The 20419-nt window shown below is 43.8% G+C and overlaps 10 protein-coding genes across 10 annotated transcripts; 2 read left to right on the top strand and 8 right to left on the bottom strand.

Moving 5' to 3' along the window:
* Nucleotides 1–8: 8 nt before the first annotated feature.
* O0I10_009258 (uncharacterized protein) lies at nt 9–1433 on the bottom strand (the record flags this gene model as incomplete). The annotated part of the gene is made up of 5 exons (XM_058489253.1): nt 9–533; nt 589–1038; nt 1100–1180; nt 1249–1338; nt 1401–1433. The coding sequence occupies 5 exons, from the start codon at nt 1431–1433 to the stop codon at nt 9–11; spliced, it is 1179 nt and encodes a 392-aa protein (XP_058339964.1).
* Nucleotides 1434–1906: 473 nt separating this feature from the next.
* On the bottom strand, nt 1907–3137 carry O0I10_009257 (uncharacterized protein; the record flags this gene model as incomplete). The annotated part of the gene is made up of 6 exons (XM_058489252.1): nt 1907–2275; nt 2341–2424; nt 2490–2611; nt 2687–2846; nt 2919–3022; nt 3125–3137. 6 exons carry the CDS (start codon nt 3135–3137, stop codon nt 1907–1909), a joined length of 852 nt encoding a protein of 283 aa, XP_058339963.1.
* A 301-nt stretch (nt 3138–3438) lies between these two features.
* On the bottom strand, nt 3439–5167 carry O0I10_009256 (tubulin alpha-1 chain; the record flags this gene model as incomplete). The annotated part of the gene is made up of 5 exons (XM_058489251.1): nt 3439–3532; nt 3595–4593; nt 4690–4880; nt 4978–5013; nt 5135–5167. 5 exons carry the CDS (start codon nt 5165–5167, stop codon nt 3439–3441), a joined length of 1353 nt encoding a protein of 450 aa, XP_058339962.1.
* Nucleotides 5168–5716: 549 nt separating this feature from the next.
* Nucleotides 5717–7274, bottom strand: O0I10_009255 (queuine tRNA-ribosyltransferase; the record flags this gene model as incomplete). The annotated part of the gene is made up of 7 exons (XM_058489250.1): nt 5717–6067; nt 6140–6215; nt 6288–6347; nt 6405–6763; nt 6819–6872; nt 6936–7016; nt 7074–7274. 7 exons carry the CDS (start codon nt 7272–7274, stop codon nt 5717–5719), a joined length of 1182 nt encoding a protein of 393 aa, XP_058339961.1.
* Nucleotides 7275–7555: 281 nt separating this feature from the next.
* On the bottom strand, nt 7556–9558 carry O0I10_009254 (uncharacterized protein; the record flags this gene model as incomplete). The annotated part of the gene is made up of 4 exons (XM_058489249.1): nt 7556–8253; nt 8324–8605; nt 8662–9262; nt 9328–9558. 4 exons carry the CDS (start codon nt 9556–9558, stop codon nt 7556–7558), a joined length of 1812 nt encoding a protein of 603 aa, XP_058339960.1.
* An 887-nt stretch (nt 9559–10445) lies between these two features.
* On the top strand, nt 10446–11578 carry O0I10_009253 (uncharacterized protein; the record flags this gene model as incomplete). The annotated part of the gene is made up of 7 exons (XM_058489248.1): nt 10446–10670; nt 10745–10790; nt 10868–10993; nt 11049–11141; nt 11199–11291; nt 11356–11483; nt 11546–11578. The coding sequence occupies 7 exons, from the start codon at nt 10446–10448 to the stop codon at nt 11576–11578; spliced, it is 744 nt and encodes a 247-aa protein (XP_058339959.1).
* Nucleotides 11579–11877: 299 nt separating this feature from the next.
* On the top strand, nt 11878–13128 carry O0I10_009252 (uncharacterized protein; the record flags this gene model as incomplete). Its single annotated transcript, XM_058489247.1, has 6 exons — nt 11878–11987; nt 12043–12159; nt 12224–12284; nt 12340–12509; nt 12568–12940; nt 13003–13128. The coding sequence occupies 6 exons, from the start codon at nt 11878–11880 to the stop codon at nt 13126–13128; spliced, it is 957 nt and encodes a 318-aa protein (XP_058339958.1).
* A 395-nt stretch (nt 13129–13523) lies between these two features.
* O0I10_009251 (uncharacterized protein) lies at nt 13524–14129 on the bottom strand (the record flags this gene model as incomplete). Its single annotated transcript, XM_058489246.1, has 1 exon — nt 13524–14129. One exon carries the CDS (start codon nt 14127–14129, stop codon nt 13524–13526), a length of 606 nt encoding a protein of 201 aa, XP_058339957.1.
* A 567-nt stretch (nt 14130–14696) lies between these two features.
* Nucleotides 14697–15026, bottom strand: O0I10_009250 (uncharacterized protein; the record flags this gene model as incomplete). The annotated part of the gene is made up of 1 exon (XM_058489245.1): nt 14697–15026. The coding sequence occupies one exon, from the start codon at nt 15024–15026 to the stop codon at nt 14697–14699; it is 330 nt and encodes a 109-aa protein (XP_058339956.1).
* Nucleotides 15027–15245: 219 nt separating this feature from the next.
* Nucleotides 15246–17071, bottom strand: O0I10_009249 (uncharacterized protein; the record flags this gene model as incomplete). The annotated part of the gene is made up of 5 exons (XM_058489244.1): nt 15246–15784; nt 15853–16173; nt 16236–16359; nt 16412–16790; nt 16848–17071. The coding sequence occupies 5 exons, from the start codon at nt 17069–17071 to the stop codon at nt 15246–15248; spliced, it is 1587 nt and encodes a 528-aa protein (XP_058339955.1).
* Between the last annotated feature and the right edge of the window lie 3348 nt (nt 17072–20419).

The following is a 20419-nucleotide window of genomic DNA, read 5'->3' as shown; positions in this document are numbered from 1 at the left end:
AGCGTACACTATTTCTTTGATTTGGACTTGGATGCTTTGCCACCATAACCAAAGGCTGCACCTTCAAAACCATGTCGTGCCTTCTTTTTCTTGTCACCGCCCTTCTTTGCAGCAGCACCACCCTTTTTGCCACCCTTTTGCATTTGACGGTTCTTGATATTCTCTTCTCTCTTTTTGATCTTGTTCTTTTCATCCATCTTGACCTTTTCTTGACGCTTCCTCCATTCATCAGCACTCTTTTTCTTGCGTTGCTCAGTACGCTTGATGGTCTTTTTGAGAAGCTTGGCATCATCCTTGATCTTTTCACCACTTGCCAACGAAACAGCCTTTTGCCATTGCTCCTTTTCTTCTAATTCAGCAGCCTTGGCAGCATCCTCTTGACGCAACTTTTCAAGCTTCTCCTTCTTGGCTTCGACCTTTTGCAACTGCGTCTTGGCATCGGTAGGACCCTTCTTTTTCTTTTCAGCACCAATGTCGACCTTGCTAAAGAAGAGATCACCATCCATCTTGATAGAATCAGCAGCAGACTTGGGCTACATAGATAGAGATCAGTCATATGTATACTCTTTTGTTATTCAATGGATTTACCTTTTCAGTGGCAGACGACTTGACAAGTTCTTCGGAAGGTGCTGATTTGCCCTTTTCCTTCTTTGCTTTGAGTGCCTTTTTCCGCTCCTCACGCTTCTTTTGTCGCTGAGCAAGAAGATCATCACGGCTGCGAGCTTTGGGTGAATCTGAATCGGGTGCATTTCTCTTTCTCCTCAACTCGGCAATACGTTGCTGAAGTCTGTTTTGAAGCTCGGTAATGTCACTACGCACCATAGGCTTGGCTCCTGACATATCACTGTAATCCACCTTGTCGCCTGATTCCGATGATGATGGTGCTTCTTCTTCATCCTCCTCTTCCACTTGTACTGATCCATTCACTGATGCCTCCTCTTCTTCTTCTTCCTCCTTCTCCTTGGCAGCTTCAGCAGCTTCAGCAGCAGCTTGTTCACTTTGGATCTCGCTGACGGTTTTCATGTTTTCTGGATCAAGCTATAGAACCTTCCTATTAGTAAAACACGATGATAAGAAAATCATCCATTCATTCATTTACCTTCGCCTTCTTTGCCTTTTTGACTTGTTCCTTCACATCAGCCTTTTTCCGCTTGTTGTGCATGTATGGATTATTCATCTCCTATACCCCATATCAGTATACAGTACAATATAGGTGGCGATCGTCTCGGTGTGTGTATGTGTGCTTACAGGATTCTGTGTCTTTTGCGCAATGTAGTATTTTGGGGGTATTAAAGAAAGCATGCTGTCAAAAGCCTTTGCGTGTTCCGCGATCCGATCCTGTGAAAATGACCGATCAGTGACTGTAGACAATAATAAAGAGAGGTTGATTCAATGCGTACGGGAAGTGATTCCAAGAGCTCTAGCTGAACCATGGTCGAATGTGTAGAAGTGTGTTGATAGCGAAGGAAGGGATATGAAAGCGACGAAAATTATTTCAAGCGCCTGCACCAAAAGTTCAGCAACAGCCACATTGGTCAAAGATGCATGTTCATACTCCACCACCACCACCATAGGGTCCTCACTTGTATTCACTTTTCTTGCTATCAACATAAAGTAGCAGTAATTGGATCATCTAATAAAGAGCTCTTTCATATGAAACTACCCATGATCATGTAACTCTTCTACCCACTACTTTGCTCCTTATCATTGCTCATTCACGATTGCCTCTTTGTGATGAACTTGATAACAATGACGACCATGATAATGAAACCAACTTTGCATTAACGATAATCTCAACATGTCTTTAAGATCAAATGGGCAGCTGTGTGTATCAAATTGACTGATTTTAATTTCACTGTGAATATCCTGCAGTCCTACAATAGCCATATGGCAGTGGTTTATATGTCTAGTTTTCGAGAGTGAGGGAGAGACCAAGCTTGTGGGCGTTCTCATTGAGACGGGAAGTGTCGATGGAAGCACCAACGTTGACCTTGACACCGGGACGAAGAGCTTGGGTGTAGGCAACACCAACAACACCAGAGTTGGAGATCTTACCCTTGACGAAGGTGGTCTTGTCGAGAGTGCGCTTGGCACCAACTTCAAGAGCAACGGGGCCGTTAGCCTTAGCATCCCAAGAAGCCTTTCCGGAAACTTCAATGTCACTCTTAACCTTGTGGTAGTAAGAAGCAGCAAAGTTGCCCAAGTTGTTGGTAGCGTGAACAGCAACAGCGTACTCAGCAGCGGAATAACCAACAGCAGCATTGTAACGGCTGATCTATATAGATAAATACACCATCATGAGTTGCTTGCTTCATCCTATTAGATTAATGTATACCATACCTTGCCGTTCAAAACATCGTAGGCAACTTCACCACCGGCAAGGAAACCATCACGACCAACAACAGAGTTGACGCTGAAGAAGGTCTATGTAAATAGGCAACATTAGCTTACTTTTGTCTTTCTCAACCATCCCCTTCTCGTTGTTTTACCTTGAAGACATCCAAAGTAGCAACGGTGTGGACATTGGGTTGCTTGTAAGTGGCATTGATCTTGGCACCCTTTTCGTTGACAGAAGGAAGAAGGGAGGTCAACAACTCGAGCTTAAGACCCTCTGTAATGCAATGAAAACAACCATGTTCAATCACCAATCATCCTTCTTTTCCCCCCAAAAAACAATGATACTTACTGGCGAGGTTGTTCTCGAGCTCAATCTTGCCGTTGAGATGGTTGGAAGTAGTCCAGGCTTCGGTGAAAGCGATGCCCTTGACCTTATCAGAGTACTTGGTCTCGAGATCACCAACAATGATGCCGCTCTTGTTGTCACGTTGACCATTGATCTTGAAAGTCTATTATATATATAGACACACCTCTGTTGTCAGATAACCCATAGATCCAGCATCATTATGTAACACACATACCACACCATTGGGAGCAGTGGTCTTGACCTCAACCTTGACGCTGCCAAAGGGATAATCCTTGGACAAAAGATCCTTGGCAGGCTTGCCGATATCGTTGAAAGCAACTAATCCAAGCACGTGAAAAAGGGTATGTCAGCGTAAACGCGCTCTCGAAATAGTTGTTTGGGGTGGTTGGGCAAAGGGCAAAGGGCAAAGAGTGTACATACCAGGGACAGACATCTACTCGGGCAACATGCGAATGGCGTTGGCAAATGAGTTCCATTGGCTCGAAGCAAAAGCAAGTTGACGATTGGATTACCTTTTAGATGAGAGTTGTATAAGAAAAAGAAAAACGGGTGCGAGGAGATACAATCACAGCCATCTGATCTACCACTTTGTTTTTGCCTAGTGCTGGCTGCTGGCTGCTAAACACGGAGCCTCAAATATGTAGGGGGTGACGACGAAAGTAGTCAAAGGGGTATTGGACGATACTTTATTCCAAAGAACATGAGAGAATAAAATGATAACATTGTTATGCATCCTAATACTCGGCTTCAGCGTCCTCGATTTCAGAGTCACCAAGGGAATCAGAGCCAACTTCTTCATAATCCTTTTCGAGAGCAGCGAGATCCTCACTATTGATATCAACATTGATTAAAATGGGATGATGATGATGAAGATGATGCATTGTACTTACCGAGCTTCAGAGAATTCACCTTCTTCCATACCTTCACCGACATACCAGTGAACAAAGGCACGCTTAGCATACATCAAATCAAACTTGTGATCGAGACGAGCCCAAGCTTCAGCAATGGCAGTGGTGTTGCTAAGCATACAAATGGCACGTTGCACCTTGGCAAGGTCACCACCAGGGACCACAGTAGGAGGCTGATGGTTGATACCGACCTTGAAACCGGTAGGGCACCAATCGACAAATTGGATGGTACGCTTCGTCTTGATAGAAGCAATGGCAGCATTGGTGTCCTTGGGAACAACATCACCACGATAAAGCAAGCAGCAAGCCATGTACTTGCCGTTACGAGGATCACACTTTACCATTTGGTTGTTGGGTTCAAAGCATGAGTAAGTGATTTCAGGAACAGACAATTGCTCGTGGTAAGCCTTAGCAGCAGAGATGATAGGTGCATACGTGACCAAGGGGAAATGAATACGAGGATAAGGCACCAAGTTGGTTTGGAACTCGTTCAAATCCACATTGAGTGAGCCATCAAAACGCAAGGAAGCAGTGATAGAGGAGACGACTTGAGCAATCAAGCGGTTAAGGTTGGCATAAGTGGGGCGTTCAATATCGAGGTTACGACGGCAAATGTCATAAATGGCTTCGTTGTCAACCATGAAAGCACAATCAGAATGCTCCAAGGTGGTGTGGGTGGTGAGGATGGAGTTGTAGGGCTCAACGACAGCAGTGGAGACTTGGGGAGCAGGGTATACAGAGAACTCAAGCTTGGATTTCTTGCCATAATCCACGGACAATCGCTCCATCAACAAGGCACCAAAACCAGAGCCGGTACCACCACCAAACGAGTGGAAGACCAAAAAGCCTTGCAATCCATTGCAGTTATCAGCCAACTTGCGAACACGATCAAGGACAGTGTCAACAAGCTCCTTGCCCACGGTATAATGACCACGTGCGTAGTTGTTGGCGGCATCCTCCTTGCCAGTAATCAATTGCTCCCTACAATAAACAATAGCCATTGATGATTTAAGCATACTATGTCTGCCACAGAAGATCGTGCAGACGTTTTGTGTATATCATTGGACGTGTACTTACGGGTGGTAAAGTGCACGATAGGTACCGGTGCGTACCTCATCGACAACACTAGGTTCCAAATCTGCGAAAACAGTACGTGGCACGTGTTTACCAGAGCTAGTTTCGCTAAAGAAGGTGTCAAAAGAGTGATCCTTGATATCTTGTTCCTCAGGGATACGGCCATCAGGTTGGATGCCATGCTCAAGGCAATACTATTATTCCATACAAAGTATTCAATCATCCATGTTGTTGAAGAAAAAGAGAAAGGAGTGCTACCACTCTTTCTCCTTCCAAAATACTAGTACTTACCAGTTCCCAGCAGGAGTTGGCAATCTGGATACCAGCCTATATATACATACGTATCCACACACGCACACACACGCACCCGCATGCACTGCGTCAGTCTCTTGGGTCGCTTAAGAGAGGAACGATTGTGGCGGCGGGTGGGTAGTTAGGGTGGATTTACCTGGCCGACGTGAAGACTGATGATTTCTCTCATGTTGTTGTTGTAGGTTGTGGTGGGAAGAGTGAAAGTTCAAAGTTAGGGTGAACGTTGAAAGAAAAAGAAAAGCGTAGCACAGCTTCTTTTTAAAGCCAAGGATGCAAGCACTTGTTTCCACACTTTGTCATTTTTGGTAAAGCGCTTTCCGTATTCACTCCTGCTGCAATCCGTCATCCTTTTTTTTCGTGTCATGGTCGGTAAATGAACCACATGTTGCATGAGCACGACTCTTCTCGGCTTCTCGGCTGATTCACAACGATGACACCATGTTGAAAGCCAACTTGCTTCGTGTCTTTTTTACGCTTGCTTTCGGTGTGAAACAGTAACATTCGAAGCATTAAGTACATATTATTATCATCCTATCCTCACATTAGGGGCTCAGTGTTTTGGTTCCCGAGCCTGCTCTCTTTCTCTCTCTCTCATCCCTATCGTAGCACATTCAACATATGCACGATTTCTGCAACGTCGGAAGTAAATGGAATGCAAAAAATATGCCATTACAATATATTACAGTATAGTAGTAGTGTTCTTTTCTTCTACTCTTTTCTATGCTAAAAGATCTACATTCACGCTTCGTAATGCATTGATTGCCCATTCTGGATATTTGCTCTTGTCACCAAAGTAGCCGGCAAAGAATTGCTTAATCCATGCTGGGAATTCGTCTGCTTGGATAGCTTCTCTCATTTCACGCATCAACCGTAGTTGGAAGGCAACATTGTGAATGGATACTAAATGACAGCCCACCGTATCTCGTGTTGTGACCAAATGTACATAGGATCGGGTGTATTCTTTGCATGTGGAGCACTCGCATCCTTCTTCGATTGGACCAAAGTCGTTTGCAAATTTGCCAGACTTGAGCGAGAGTGTGCCTTTCATAGTCAACGCATTGCCGAATCGCTAAGGGAAAAAATGTATACTTAGATCATGTGTCACCATATCATCGTCATTCCCCCTTCAAGCTTTACTTACTGCTGTACGAGTCGGAAAAACGCAATCAAACATGTCAACACCGAGTGCAACACATACAACCAAATCCTCCGCATATCTATAAAATCATCATCCACTTTAGGATCCCCTTTACTCCCATCATCCATTAACAACAACAACAACAACTTACCCTACACCCATACAATAGATTGGCTTGTTCTTTGGCAATAAATCCGTGCAAAGCGAGACACTAATCCAACGTTAGCGATTCACTTTTTGAGTGTGTTGGTGAAAAAGGTAAACTTACATTTGCCAGAATTCATTCTTTTCTTCGCCGCCACTCAGACCACCGACAGCATAACCAGGTGTATCACGTTTGGCCATTTCCTCGACACACTTTTTCCTCAACTCCTTATTCAATCCACCTTGAATGATAGCAAACAAGTTTTGTCGATCGGTATTCTTGTGCGATGCAATACAACGATCAAGCCATCGAATCGATCGCCACATGGCTTCTTCCACACGAGGTCCGGTTGTCAATGAAGAAATCACATCATCGAGTTGCATCATGATGTCGGCACCAATTGAGTTTTGAAGCGACATGGAGTGCTCGGGCGTAAGCATCATCAATGAGCCGTCATGAGGAGAAGCGAATTGTACACCTTCCTAATGAAAAAAGGTTATTGACTACATTCATAACGCACATCCTAATATATACTACCTCTGTGATCTTGGCCAGCTTTAGCAACGAGACCATTTGGAATCCTCCACTATCCTGCATTGACACACATCATTAGTACTATTGTGGCATTGTAACACGAAGAATGACATTATGTACCGTCAAGAGGTTTCTATTCCACTGTTGAAACTTGTGTGCACCTCCAACAAGATCGAGTGTTTCTTGACCAGGTTTAAGTCCCTAATGTCCAAAAGTCAATGACTCTCTCTCCATTGTTGACCGATCGATCCCAATTACCAAGTGGTATGTGTTGTTGAGCATGATTTGACAGTTGAGATCTTCTAGTTGACGAGGTGTCAAGCCCTTCAAAGTGCCCTGAGTGCCCACTGGCATAAAGACTGGAGTATTGACGGGTCCATGTGGCAATGTCAAGATCGATGCACGAGCTTTTGTTGTAGAACACCGAGCAAGCGTTTCAAAAGTGAGAGCACTCTTCATATCGGGTAAAGTGTGTGTGTGAGAGTGTACGTAGGTGTCAAAGAAAAGAGAAGGAAGGAAAGAAAAAAAAGCTCTATCGAATGCAGACAACTTCTTGTTCGCTTTACTCCGCAGCCACCTGTTTCAGGTTGTTCCTGGAACATTGACCACCCCCATTCGCTTTCAGGAACAATAGTATAAAAGACCATTTACATGAACATTTTTAATTATAATTTACAAAAAAAAGCATTACCAATATACAATAACATCTATATGCATGGGAAAGGACCACTTGAATGATATCATTTGACATGTGGTGATGGTGGACTATTGTCATCATTATCCTTGGTGGTGGTGGTGGTGGTGTCATTGTGTTCTTCAGCCGTTGATGATGGTGGAGATTGGGTCGTCGTATCTACAGTCCCATGATCGATGTTTCCATCTTGTTGTTGATGTTGTGTGTCATCGGATGTAGAGGTTGCGGAAGTAGTAGTAATAGGATCATCATCCTTGGATGCATCATCAACGACGTTGTCATCTTTGGTTTCCTTTTGCTGTGATGGTGCTTGATTTGGTATCGAGCTTCCTGAGGATGATGCCGCGTGATCTTCTAAAGCGGTGTTGGGTGTTGTGGCGTCATTCTTTAGATTGCTGTCATTGTTTTTGTCATCATCAGCTGTCTTTGTGGCAACCGAATTTTCAGCTGATCGCTGGCCATTATCATTATCTTGAGTTGAAGTGGCATTCTTCTCCTGTGATTGTTGTGCCGCTGATGGTGCTGGTGCTAATTGTGTGGAAGCTAGGCTGGTTGAAGATGGTGCAGCATTGGCAGCTATTGTGGTATTGGATACGGCGGCAGCAGCAGTAGCAGTAGCAGTGGTAGTGGTATTGGAATGATCACCGCTGTCACTTGTATCGGTGGATGACTTGCGCATTTCTTCTGGTAAACAATCCCACTTACAAATAGGGCACAATGTCGACTTTTGTGTAAGCCATGGATCTTTTGATGAATGAAAAATGTTGTTAGTATTCATTGTTCTTCCATCACATGTATATACGAATCCTCTTACCTATGCATAAAACACAAAATCCATGACCACATCCTAAAATGCGCACCTCTGTTTCACCCTCCTGATAATCCTCTAAGCAAATCGCACAACTTGGATTCTTGACAGTAGCCTCCGTATAATGTGCAATAGGGATCGCATTAACAATGTTGACAGGCAAGGGCTTGCTTTTTCGTCGCATTTGCATGTTGGCTGCATGAGCACTAAGTTGTGCCTCGTATTCTCTTGCTGCTCTACGTTCTCGAATACGCCACCACCGTAAAAATACAAAGCCTGCACAAATTGCTGCATGATAGAATAAGCATGATGATGTTGAGATGACATTAAAGACGATGACCTACCCACGAATAAGATGACCGAGAGGGCGATGACATAAGATAAATAGCCACGAGTAAATACATTAGCATCGTCACCCTCCGATGATTGTAGCCGTATAGGGGAGAATATAAGAGATAATTGCAATAAAGGTCGCTCATCATTGCCAACTGTGGTATTGTCACCAATTAGAGACCGCAAATGATCGCCATAGGTTTTGGGAATGAAGTAGATGCCAATTGGAGGTGTAGTAGTCGTGCCAAAAGTGGTATGTAAATCATTATCCTGCATATGGGTCGCGTTACGATCATCAGGAAGCGGATTGGTGAAAGTGTATTTCTGTTGTGAGATGGTGGTGATTGGATACGGGTTATAATCTGCTGAAGCGGGTCTCTCGTTATCTGATATCACAATGGCTGTAAGGTTGAGATTGATGGCAGATGAAAGCGACCGAGCCATGTAAACCTTTTCACTCCAGTTGCAACCACCACCACGCTCCACCAATCCTATAATCGAAAGGTCTCTTATCGTAGAATAGAACCCGAGATTATCATGATTGAGTGCCGTTAATTGCTCCACTGTTGTATTGGTCGAGTTGCAGCTAGTCGAATAATCCACAAGTATCCTCTATAAACCCACCACCAGCTTCTCGTTAACCAAATGGAATATATAAACAAGTTCAATTGCTTTACCCATGGAGACAATGGTTGTTCATTGAGACCATAAATTGTTTGAAAGTCTCGGGAGATTGCGATAATGTCGTCTTTGGTGCTATTGTCAATAGGCTTCCCTTGAGCGTTGTAGACTCGTGCACCTTCCCAGAATGCTGGGTTATCCGTAGATTGGCAGGATATTGGAATGACGTAGAGTGCCAAGCCGAGCAGCAGCAACGAGATGATTCTCCTCACATATCCATTCATCATGGCCGTGAGTAGTTGTTGTTGTGAGTGAGGAGGTGGATGGATGAGGTGGGGGGAATAAAAAAGAATTCAGTGTTGGGAAAAAGAAAAAAAGAACACAAGCGTGTAACAAAGCCATGGCTTTGCTTGCGACTAACTACTGAACCTGTACAACATGGCACGGGCCGACCAGCGCATAGTTGATCCGATACAAACTGCTATTTAATCCTTCGTGGGAAGAGGCAATGAAAAGGATAAAATGTTTTTTCTCTTCTTACCATTGACACGTGCTCATGTGTGCAGGGCACATGCGCTCCATTGAATGACCTTTTACTTGATGGATCGGCATCATCATTATGCAAACATCCGCATTTGTTTGGTAGATCACATTTGACATTGGCAGCTACTATGTCCTTTTCATATCCTTTTCATGATGGCATATGTGATCCCCCTTATCCTCCTCGTGCATGAAATATACGTACGATTGGTATGACAAGCTTTATTTCAAGGTACCCAAAAAGCATTTTCAGATGATTTGTGGTTACAAAAAGATTGTCTTTGGAAAGCTACTGAGATCCCTCGAGTGATACGTTCACTACTGAAGAAGCTTGGCATGGATGACGTGCATGTATGTATATGACACCACCACCACCACCATCAACGATCCATCCAAAATGACAGGACTTGCTCGGAGCCATTTCAATTGGCATGTGCCTTATGGATTGTATCATTGAACATGAGTTGGGGCATTCAGAGGAAGCAAAAGCAAAACGATGACCAGGTCAAAGTACAAAGGTCCCATTTCCTGTCATATACAAGCTTTGAGCAGTTGCATAACAACGCCTTCTATTGTTGAAATTAATACCTTGTCCAGCAGATTTTTAACTGCGACGACTCCTTTGTTCACACCCATGACATTTGTACACAAGACGGCACTCATTACAGGAGCAACACGAGGCATCGGCTTTGCCATTGCTGAGGCATTTGCCAGTCGTGGAGCAAGCACCATTCTGGTTGGCAGAGATCCCGTTCGCGTGGATACAGCTGAGAAGGCCTTTACAAGCAAATACGGCGAAGGACACCAAGGGCTGACACTAGACGTATCAGACAAGAAAGACATAGAATATAGCATGAAGGTGTGATTAGCGTAAGGCTACTGTGAAGAGGAAGGACGCTTTGTATATACATACATCTAACATGATCGCATCAGAAATTGTTAAAGGATCAGCCGGTTCATTATCTAGTGAATGCTGCAGGTTGGTTGTTATTCCTCCTCCTCCTTTTTTGAATGGCTATGGGTGACATGGATTGATTGTTCTCTTGATATCATTAGGGATTTCACGTGATGGATTGCTTTTGCGAATGAAGGAACAAGATTTGCAAGACACAATGAATACCAACCTCTTTGGGACAATGCGAATGAGCCAACTGGTTACCAAGTCCATGATAAAACGAAAAGGTATGGGCCCCTCAAACAGCTACATTTGTTGTCATCTAATAGGTTACTCTTGTAGAAGGAGGATGCGTTATCAACATTTCCAGCATTGTTGGCTTGCAGGGTAATGTAGGTCAAAGTGTATATGGTGCTTCTAAAGCGGGCATTATTGGTAAGTGGTGAAGGCGACAATGTCGTCAAGAGATAGGGGCTCATCCACAATCCATAGGCTTTACAAAATCACTGGCCAAAGAGCTTGGACCTTCCCAGATTCGCGTGAATGCCATTGCTCCAGGATACATCGAAACCGATATGACAGCTGGTAAAGACACAGGCTTTTAATGGAAGGAACAAGGCAATGTATTAACGCTGATGGGGATATCAAGGGCTGTTGTCATCACCAGAAAAGAAGCAAGCGCTTATTGATTCTATACCTTTGCGACGGCTTGGTCATGTGGATGATGTTGCCGAAGCTGCCATTTTTCTAGCACGGTGCAAGTATATGAATGGAGAGGTATGTATGATAGGGAGGATCACGGGTAAACTTTTACTTACAGAGGATCCCCTTTGTGGTAGGTTTTAAGCATTGACGGTGGATTGACGTTATGATAAAAACCCAGCTTACGAGGAAATATGATATCATGGAAGGTCGTAAAAGGATCAAAAAAGGAGCTGTTTATTATTTGATGATATACGCTAGAAAGTCGAGAAATACAATGGTTTGTTCTCATGGTGACAATAAAGGCCATCGTTGTTTAGAGTTTATGCAAAAAGTGGCGCGTTGTACTAAATGAATGGTAATACCCATACCCCCATTTATCGTAGTGGCAACAAAAGTTTCCCCATGTTTAAATTGCCAAGCTGAAGCTCGACTCTTTCTCTTTTCCTTCTTTCTTGTGTGACCGAATATGAGCGATAGCAGTAGCGATAAAGGCAGCAACTCGTTCCTCAGCTATAAAGGTCTTCTCAACTTTCGCGACTTGGGTGTCTCATCGGCCGACAATGCGGATAACAAACGGTATGCAATGACACACATACTATAGCCATTTGACATTCCAACACCATGTGTATAGCTACATCAAAGAAGGCACGATCTTTCGCTCGGCTACACTGGACAACTTGAACGAGAACGACGTACAAGACTTTATTCAACAACACAATATCCGTACGATTATCGATTTACGTACAAGGTATGCATGTGTGTCACTCGCATCTTTCTCAGTCAACATGTTGGCTGACTTCGCATAATCTTAGCCGAGAATGTCGAGGAGAAGCAGCCATCGATAAAAGTTTCCCCACCACTGTGGTCGAGAGTGTAAGTGACCAAAGAAAAGGCATTAGCAGCAGCAGCAGCTGATAGGGTTGCGTAGATGCGTCCTTCCGAGCTGTTGAATCTCGAGCAAAGTCATCCAGAGGTTGTACATCAAGAAGTGGATCCCGCTGCCAAGACTGTCCTACGCAAAAAGTACCGCATCGCTCTCACAGGCAGGAATTTTGAACGTAATGCAGTGTTTATGTCATGCACGCTCCGTCAAAAGAGGTAATTACTTTTATCTGGGGAAAAAGGATATGGCGTATCTGATAATGTCATCCTGTAGTCTGCTGATTTGGTACTTGTTGTCATGCCAACATGATAGAGCCGCCTTGTTGGTTGGACGTGAAGTATTGGCACCCATGGGTGTTGCCAACATGTACAAGCAGTTCCTTGCCCACTGCAATGACGAGATCCTGGAGACCTTGTTGCTATTCACCAATCCTGACAACTACCCAATACAAATCCATTGTACCCAAGGCAAGGATAGAACAGGACTCATCAGCTGCATGCTACTGAGTATGGCGGGTGTACCAGAGGATATCATTGTCAAAGATTACGCAAAAACGCAGGCTGGGCTGGCACCTATCCGCAAAGACATGATCAATGATCTCAAAAGAGTTGGATTATCAGAGGAATTTGCTGATGCACCACCCAAGGTAGGATGTAATAATGTGGATAGCATGGTATGATAAATTGCTGATGTTGTACTTTTTATTAGAACATGCGAGAATTGCTGGATTACTTGGATGCCACCTATGGATCGGTGAAGGGATACCTTGAGAGCATAGGCTTCAATGCTGCATTACAAGAACGTGTCCGGAGTATCATTGCCGAAACCAACTGATGTATTTTAGCTCGCCTTATTTGTTAAGCATTCTTTATTCGGGTCGATTCGGGATATAAAGGGACCCTGAAACTTCAAAGACAACGAAAGAGAGAGCAAATGAGACATATTGTTGTTGGTCGGATACTTTTTTGAATCATGAATGAGCATCCTCTCTATCCATGGATTATCAGCACGAGTTCCATTTTCCAAATCAAGTTTGGTATAGTGCCTTGTGACATTGGATATATAGCAGATGATTTGGAACGGATGTTGTTGTTATTTATATTTTGATGGGATGAGATAATTTGATGATGAGGGGGATGATGTTGTGTCGACGAGGGAAAAGGGTGGTTGGTGGTTGGTGATGATGCAAAGGCGGGGGAGTAGAAGATGAATTTTACAAATGTACTAGATTAATGATGGATGTTGGTAGCATGGGGATGATGACGGGTGGTGCTGCTGGAAGGCTCGTGCGCAAGTACCGTTTTGATCGGATGATAAGGAGAAGAATAAGGCATGGGGGATGTAGCATGATGATGATGATTTGGGCCACCAGCATGACCCATGTATAGGGGTGATCGTGTATTATCATTGGAATAGTCGTTATGGTGATGGTCGTGATGATGACAGGAGGACGAGGTGGATGATAGGCCTGATTGGGATGAAGATAATGAAGGAGTTTCAGATAATTGAACATGCTTTTGTCGAGTGCGATCTCGTTCTTCAAGCAGTTGCCGTGCTTCAGCATCATAATCGCGTGTTGGATCAATTGGCTCTGGCTCTTCTGTCAAGACACCTAACTCTTCGAAAAAGAGCTTGACGTGTGAATGAATGTGGTTGTTCTCATCGATTGATGATTCTTCTGGCATAAGCGGTAGAATCTGGAAGAGGTTCTCTTGGCAGAAAGAGTCATCGATATAATTGCACACCGTGCTGTCGTCTGGATCATCGATATTATTATTGTAGTTGTAATCATCCTCTGGTGCCAAAGTTAGGATTTCAAAACCTGGGATGGACATGATGGTTTGTAGGTTGTGGGTATAATGAGCATATAACAGCGGAAGAGAAAAACAAAAACAGGAAACAACGGGCTGCTTTTATATTTCACGGAAAATCTCGGAAATCATACATGGGCGGTCGTTAAGTGGCGGCAATGTAGTGTAGTCAAAAATGGAAATCGTATGTTTAGAAACCATGTCGTGTGCTTTATGAAATGATGTCGTATCATCATTGCTTCTTGACAGTGAGACTATGATGCATGAAAGAGGCTAAAATGGCAATCTTTTATTATCATTCTTGATACTACCATTCTCTTAACAAGGGCTACGGATCCAATCAAGAAGCCTTCGGAACACTGATCCAATGCTGTTGTATTGTTTCACCTTTGTGATCATGTCAACAACCTTCCGTCTCCTTAATCTTGAACAGCTGTTGCATTATTGTTTTCGCCCAGGCTAAATCATCCAATGATTGCGCAAGCTTGAAGGTGTCCATTTCAATGGTCCATATGCATGCCATCATCCAAACACAGCAGCGTCAGGCACCTCGAAATGCATAAGTCTCTTGAGCATGGTCACCGGTTGTTCTCACCAAAAGAAGATGTTGATGATAAGGGCTTGATACCAATACATCATATCGATATCTGGGGAAGAGCATGTGGACACTGAAATCTGAACGCTTGTTGGAGCTGGTTGCCAAGGCTGATTTGGGGACTTGTTCACAAGGAGCTTCTCGTTCATGTCGCTAATGGAAACCAGAAGGTGATGCTGTTGAGAATGAGCTGCTTCGGAACCATGGTATAGAATCCACCCAACTGCATTGGAGACGTGATTGACATTGCTTGCTTGGTGGGGTGTTGTGGTTGTGGCGCGGCCATGAGGAAGAATATGAGCAGGACCAAGCACTTGGACCATCATCAGGGAAATCGGAGCTATAAGAATAGCCTCATCATCATGCATGATGCAACTCCCATATTAAGTCAACCTTGACGCATTGATCGATTTCACCCTTCCCAATCTATTCCATGTCGCTTCTAGTGCTAGATGAAGTTTGACTTTAATAAACTATGATCGCCATTGTTACACTAGGTTCATGCACTTCCTTTGATGCTATCTTATTTTATTGATGAGAAAACTTTAATAGTCAAATGTGGGCTTGTCATAACCATAAGGTCGTGGGGGATGATCCCAGCTTGATGGGTAGTTGTCAATGCGTGCTACAGGTGCAAGTTGTTTGGTTTCTCCAAATGGGCCTTCTTCAAATGACACAAACAGCTGACCATCAAAGTCCATGTCTTTAGGTCGATTCTTATACCATGCTTGAACGACGATACCAAGTAAGCGGGGGACATCATCTCTTGGAGTGAGGGGTCCAAAGCCAAATTCACGTTCGACTTTTTGTACCAGCTCTGGGGGATAGATACCAACTTCCTTGGAGACACAAAACATGTCGTATGAAGTAAGGCATGCGACGCCAACATAATTGCCACCATGACGTGCACGATCACGGATGCCACATAGCACGGTAGCAGCACCCAATACACCGGTCAACAAATCCGAGATAGGCAATGGAGGAAGCACAGCACCTTCCGCACCCAAACTTTTGCCTTGCACCACAGCACAACCACTAGCCGTATCGGCAATTTGTTGCCAACCAGGACGATGACGATAAGGACCTGTGATTGATGATACCCAATTGGTTTAAGTTTTATCGCATGATGCATCCATGATAAATACAACATACCTTCCATGCCATAGGCGTTTTCATCAATGTAGATGATGCCCTTGGAACCAGCAAGCTCCATTACACGCTCTTTACCAAAGCCAAGTCTCTCCAATGAACCAGGACGATAGCCGTCAATGAACACATCCGCTTCAGCAATAAGACTTTCCAATTGGGCTTTTTGTTCAGGTTGACGAGCATCCAAAGCAACAGTATGTGTACCCGTCGTCAATGTATACTGAAGCAAATTAATGTCTCGCAGGTGTGGTGGATTCACTTTGATCACTTGAGCACCCAATTCAGCTAATGTTCTTCCAATAGTAGGCCCAGCAATGATTCGGACTGCATTTGTAATCATGTTCAGCTCTATGTACATTGTCCAATAAAAGCAACCTTGAACTTACCCATTTCTACCACTCTAATGCCTTCAAGGATACGGTTCTTTTTTGCTGGGGGATATGGCACAGGTCCATTGGCCTTGTTTACTTGCTCGATATTAACCAAAGGCTTATCTTTTAGAGCTTTGCCCTAATAGCAAAAGTATAAGTATATATGCATCCAAGCATTGATGTTGTCTTACCATTTCGGTTGCAAGCCATTCTTCAGGTTCATAACATTTGCTACCGCTGTGACCAAATTTGACCATCATGGCTTCCAATTCATCAGCTGTATGTTGTAATGTCCATTTTTTGATGATCTCATATGCTTCTTCGCGGTTTGCATCCATGTTGCATTCAAGACCAATGTCGCGGAATAGAGCGTGGCAATCGAGATCACCATGTAACTGGAACCATCTACCATCCTTTGTAGGGTAGATCATTGTTGCAGCCTTGTCCATTTCTTTTTCCCAGGCACCCCGTTGCCAATCCACGGGAGGTTTGTCAGCCTTAATTAAAGCTGGCATACCAAGAAAGTAACCAGCATGATCGGTGTTAACGGTGACATGAGATGGCTCACCCCTACACAATAACTTGTCTGAATACGCTATCCCATTGTAAATGTACAATGAAACTTACCCATAACGATCTTGAGCAATTTGACTAGCTACGGCACCAAAGGCTGCCGATGCAGCAGCAGACAAAGCTCCCGATTTCAGAGCACCCGGCTGCACAGGCAAGTCGCTACCTTCAAAGTGGATGTGTGTATCCATATAATCATCAGGGATTTGTAATGCAAGGTTCTTTTCATTCAAAAGCTTAAGCAAACGTCGTGCTTCTTGAGGTACTGGTTCTATTGCCATATTGATGTATTCGTGTGTGTGTAAGTGTATGAGCGAGAGAAAAAAGTGACAAATCAATCTTATATAGCTTGGGATCGTCGCAGTTGATGTGGTTTAATTCCGCCAATAGCATACCCAGCTAGGCTACGGATTAATGATTTTACCTTTTACTCGTGACGGGATATCTTTATGCCATGAAATTACCGAATTCATTCGCATAAAGTTTCCTTCCGCTGACGCATAAGATCTACCAACCATGTCGAATGTTTTATTAATGTCATATCCACCACGAGTAATGTAAATCCCGTGAGATCAAAAAGATGTGTGTTGTCGACGCCATTGTTGTTGTCGGTTTAGGAGCTGTCAACAACTGGTACAATTCATTAGCTATGATGCATTTGTGTGCTACGCACAATAACGTAATCAAATTAGTCATGTGATCTGCATGATGGGATGGGTGAACGAGCATCGCTTCTTCATCCACTGGAGCTTATCTCCTGCCGTATGTCAATAAAAATATCTTACAAGATCCAAATTACAGAAAAGGAACGTGTATCACGACGCTATTGACAAGGTCTAATCATAAAAAAGAGGGTGATGTGTTATGCATCCTACCAAATACAGTCTTTGTTCAAGACACAATGAATCATATCATCCCCTTTCGCTCCCTCTCTTTTTCCTTTATCACAACGTTGACAAGCGGATACATATAACCTGGATTTGCCATACCATCCATCTCTCTATAATACAATGCATCCAAGTGCCACACCACATAGGCTCAAGAAGAAGATCGCTTACACTTAAACATGGTTCGCAATGCAATTTCGTATTCGCTAAAGTAACCCTTTCTTTAATCCAGCTTCATTCACAAGAGGAAGATTGAAAAGTACAACGAACTGCTCCAATGGGGGAGATACATCGATATGGGAAGTCTCTATCCTTGGTCGTGCTTTGTGAAAAAATGGGCGGATGGATGTGAGTTCCTCTTGATGCATGGAGTTGGATGATGATGGTTGGACTTGGTTGACAGGTCACACAAAGGATGAATGATGATAGCTGGCATGGAATAGCGTGTAAAATACGATAATGGATCCACCTTGTTCCTCGTTCAGTATGATAGCTTAAACATCATACTCAAGTTGGCATGCGAACAGGTTCCTTTTCCACACGTTGCATGTATCCATATCCTTCCGTTCCATGTATCAAAGCAATACAACATCCATATCCATATCCTTATCCATTGGAATGCGTATGTATCAAAGCAAGTTGCTACACGTAAATAAAGCTGCTTCCATACAATGGCTATCTGCTGTTCACGTAAAAAAGGCTGCAAGGCAAGTTGCTGCAAGTAAAGAAGACCGATTGAGACAATGAAGACTTTGTTAATGGCAACTGCTGGAATGAATGCTGTTACGTTTGATTGTGGTCGACGAGTGTGCAAGAACGTGTGTTGTAGAAGAGTGACAAGAAGGTTGAGTACACACCATGGAGTTGCCATTCAGTCAAAGCCAATCGGATCAAGGCAGTTGTAGGATTGACATGATGGGTTGAAGCAGGACAATCGTTTGCAGGTGTTAGTCGTACTTGAATGGGGCAACAGTTGAGGATGGGAGGAAGAACAAGATGCGGGAGGAGGAAGAGGTGGAAATTAAATAGGCGGGACACCTCTTGTATAAATGCATGAACACCTGTACATCAAACCTTGATATTGAGATTCCCCCCTCTCGAACCTGAAGTTTTCACGCAAGGTGCTCTGGGACATGCTGATCAACGTTATTCATTTAAAAACCACAGGCTTCATTGTGAAGATTTAAAATGCGGGGCGGCCCAAATGTAGGAGAGGCGATGAACTGCGGGAGCATAAGAGCGGACGGCCCACCGCCCCGAAGTTGCTCACTTCCAACTTGAAAATTAGTCAGGATGGTGCTCCGAGCATGTTGATCAACTTTTTTCTAATAAAAACCTCACGCCTCATTTGAAAATTTGGAATGGGAGCGTCCAAAAGTTTGAAAGACGGAGACATTCGCAGGGTCTGCGATTCATTAATTTTCATGTTTGCTCTTCCAGCGTAGCTCAGTCAAATCGGCTCGGATCAAGATACTTGGATGATGGAAATGCTCGGCTAGAGCAGGAGAATCATTCACATGCATTGGTTTGGGCGAAAATGGTGAATGGGAGGAATGGGCTATTAGCTCGCTATATATGGACTATTGTGGATAGCCATAAAATATAATCCATCAACCTTCCATTGCAATGTGTTACACGAACACGACCCTCTGCATCTTTTTTGCTCTGCCAGGGTCCACCTACTTCACAATGAACAAAGACCACTCTTCATATAGCATCACGCTTACAAACATGTGTTTCGTATCTCCAAAACTTGACAATGAAACGTGGGGTTTTTATTAGAAGGTCATTTCCGTCAACAGCACCTTGTGTGAAAGTTTCATGTTCATCAATGCAAACAGCCCAAAAATATTTTTGGTCGTCGTCGTCGAAGAGGTCGACCCTGGATCCAGTTTGGCTGGTGGCGACATTGCGAAATCTGGGATTGGCAAGCTTGATCGTGAAACTTTCACACAAGGTGCTGTTGGCCAAGCCGAGCGCACATTGTTCTGCCTCCGAAGACCCCACGTTTCATTGTAAAGTTCGGAGATACAGGCATCTTTTATGCCTAGGGCGGGGTGATGCTATAAGGATGGTCTTTGTTTAATGTAAACTAGCTAGACGCTGGAGAGCCAAAGATGCAGAAGGACCTCTTTGTGTAACTCAGCTCAAAAGTCAGGACTTCAGGGACACGGGCGAGCGTACGCAACTCCTCACTTTTATGTCATACAGCTAGCTAACGGCCACTTTTATCCAACCATCGTTAGTGAGATCCGCAGGAATGCTCCCTGCTCTAGACATTCATTTCCATGATTAAAGTAGCTTGATCCGAGCTGATTTGCTGAGTTACGCTCACACAAGATTACATCGGTTGAGCTACATCGAAGCGTGCTCTATGTCCAGAGTGATGTAATCTCTCTTTGACCGCAGCTCAGTCAAATCAGCTCGGATCAACCTACTTTAATCATGGAAATGAAACGTCCAGAGCAGGGGGCATTCCCATGCAGTGGATCTCGCAATGATGATGGTTGATAAAGGTGGCCGTTAGCTAGCAATACATGCCTGTTCCTAGATGATCCATAAAGTAATTATACATTGTCCCTTTCATTCATGCAAGTCCGTAGCTGTGTTACAAGGCACGATGACCCTCTGCATCTTTTGCTCTGCCAGGTCCACCTACTTGACAATGAACAAAGACCACTCTTCATACGTTATCACGCTTACAAACATAAAGGAGCAATACGTAACTGAACGAAGTACAAT

Source organism: Lichtheimia ornata (assembly GCF_029851405.1).
Source record: "Lichtheimia ornata isolate CBS 291.66 chromosome Unknown scaffold00053, whole genome shotgun sequence".
Classification (NCBI taxonomy): Eukaryota; Fungi; Mucoromycota; class Mucoromycetes; order Mucorales; family Lichtheimiaceae; genus Lichtheimia; species Lichtheimia ornata.
This window is presented reverse-complemented; position numbering and strand designations above follow the sequence as displayed.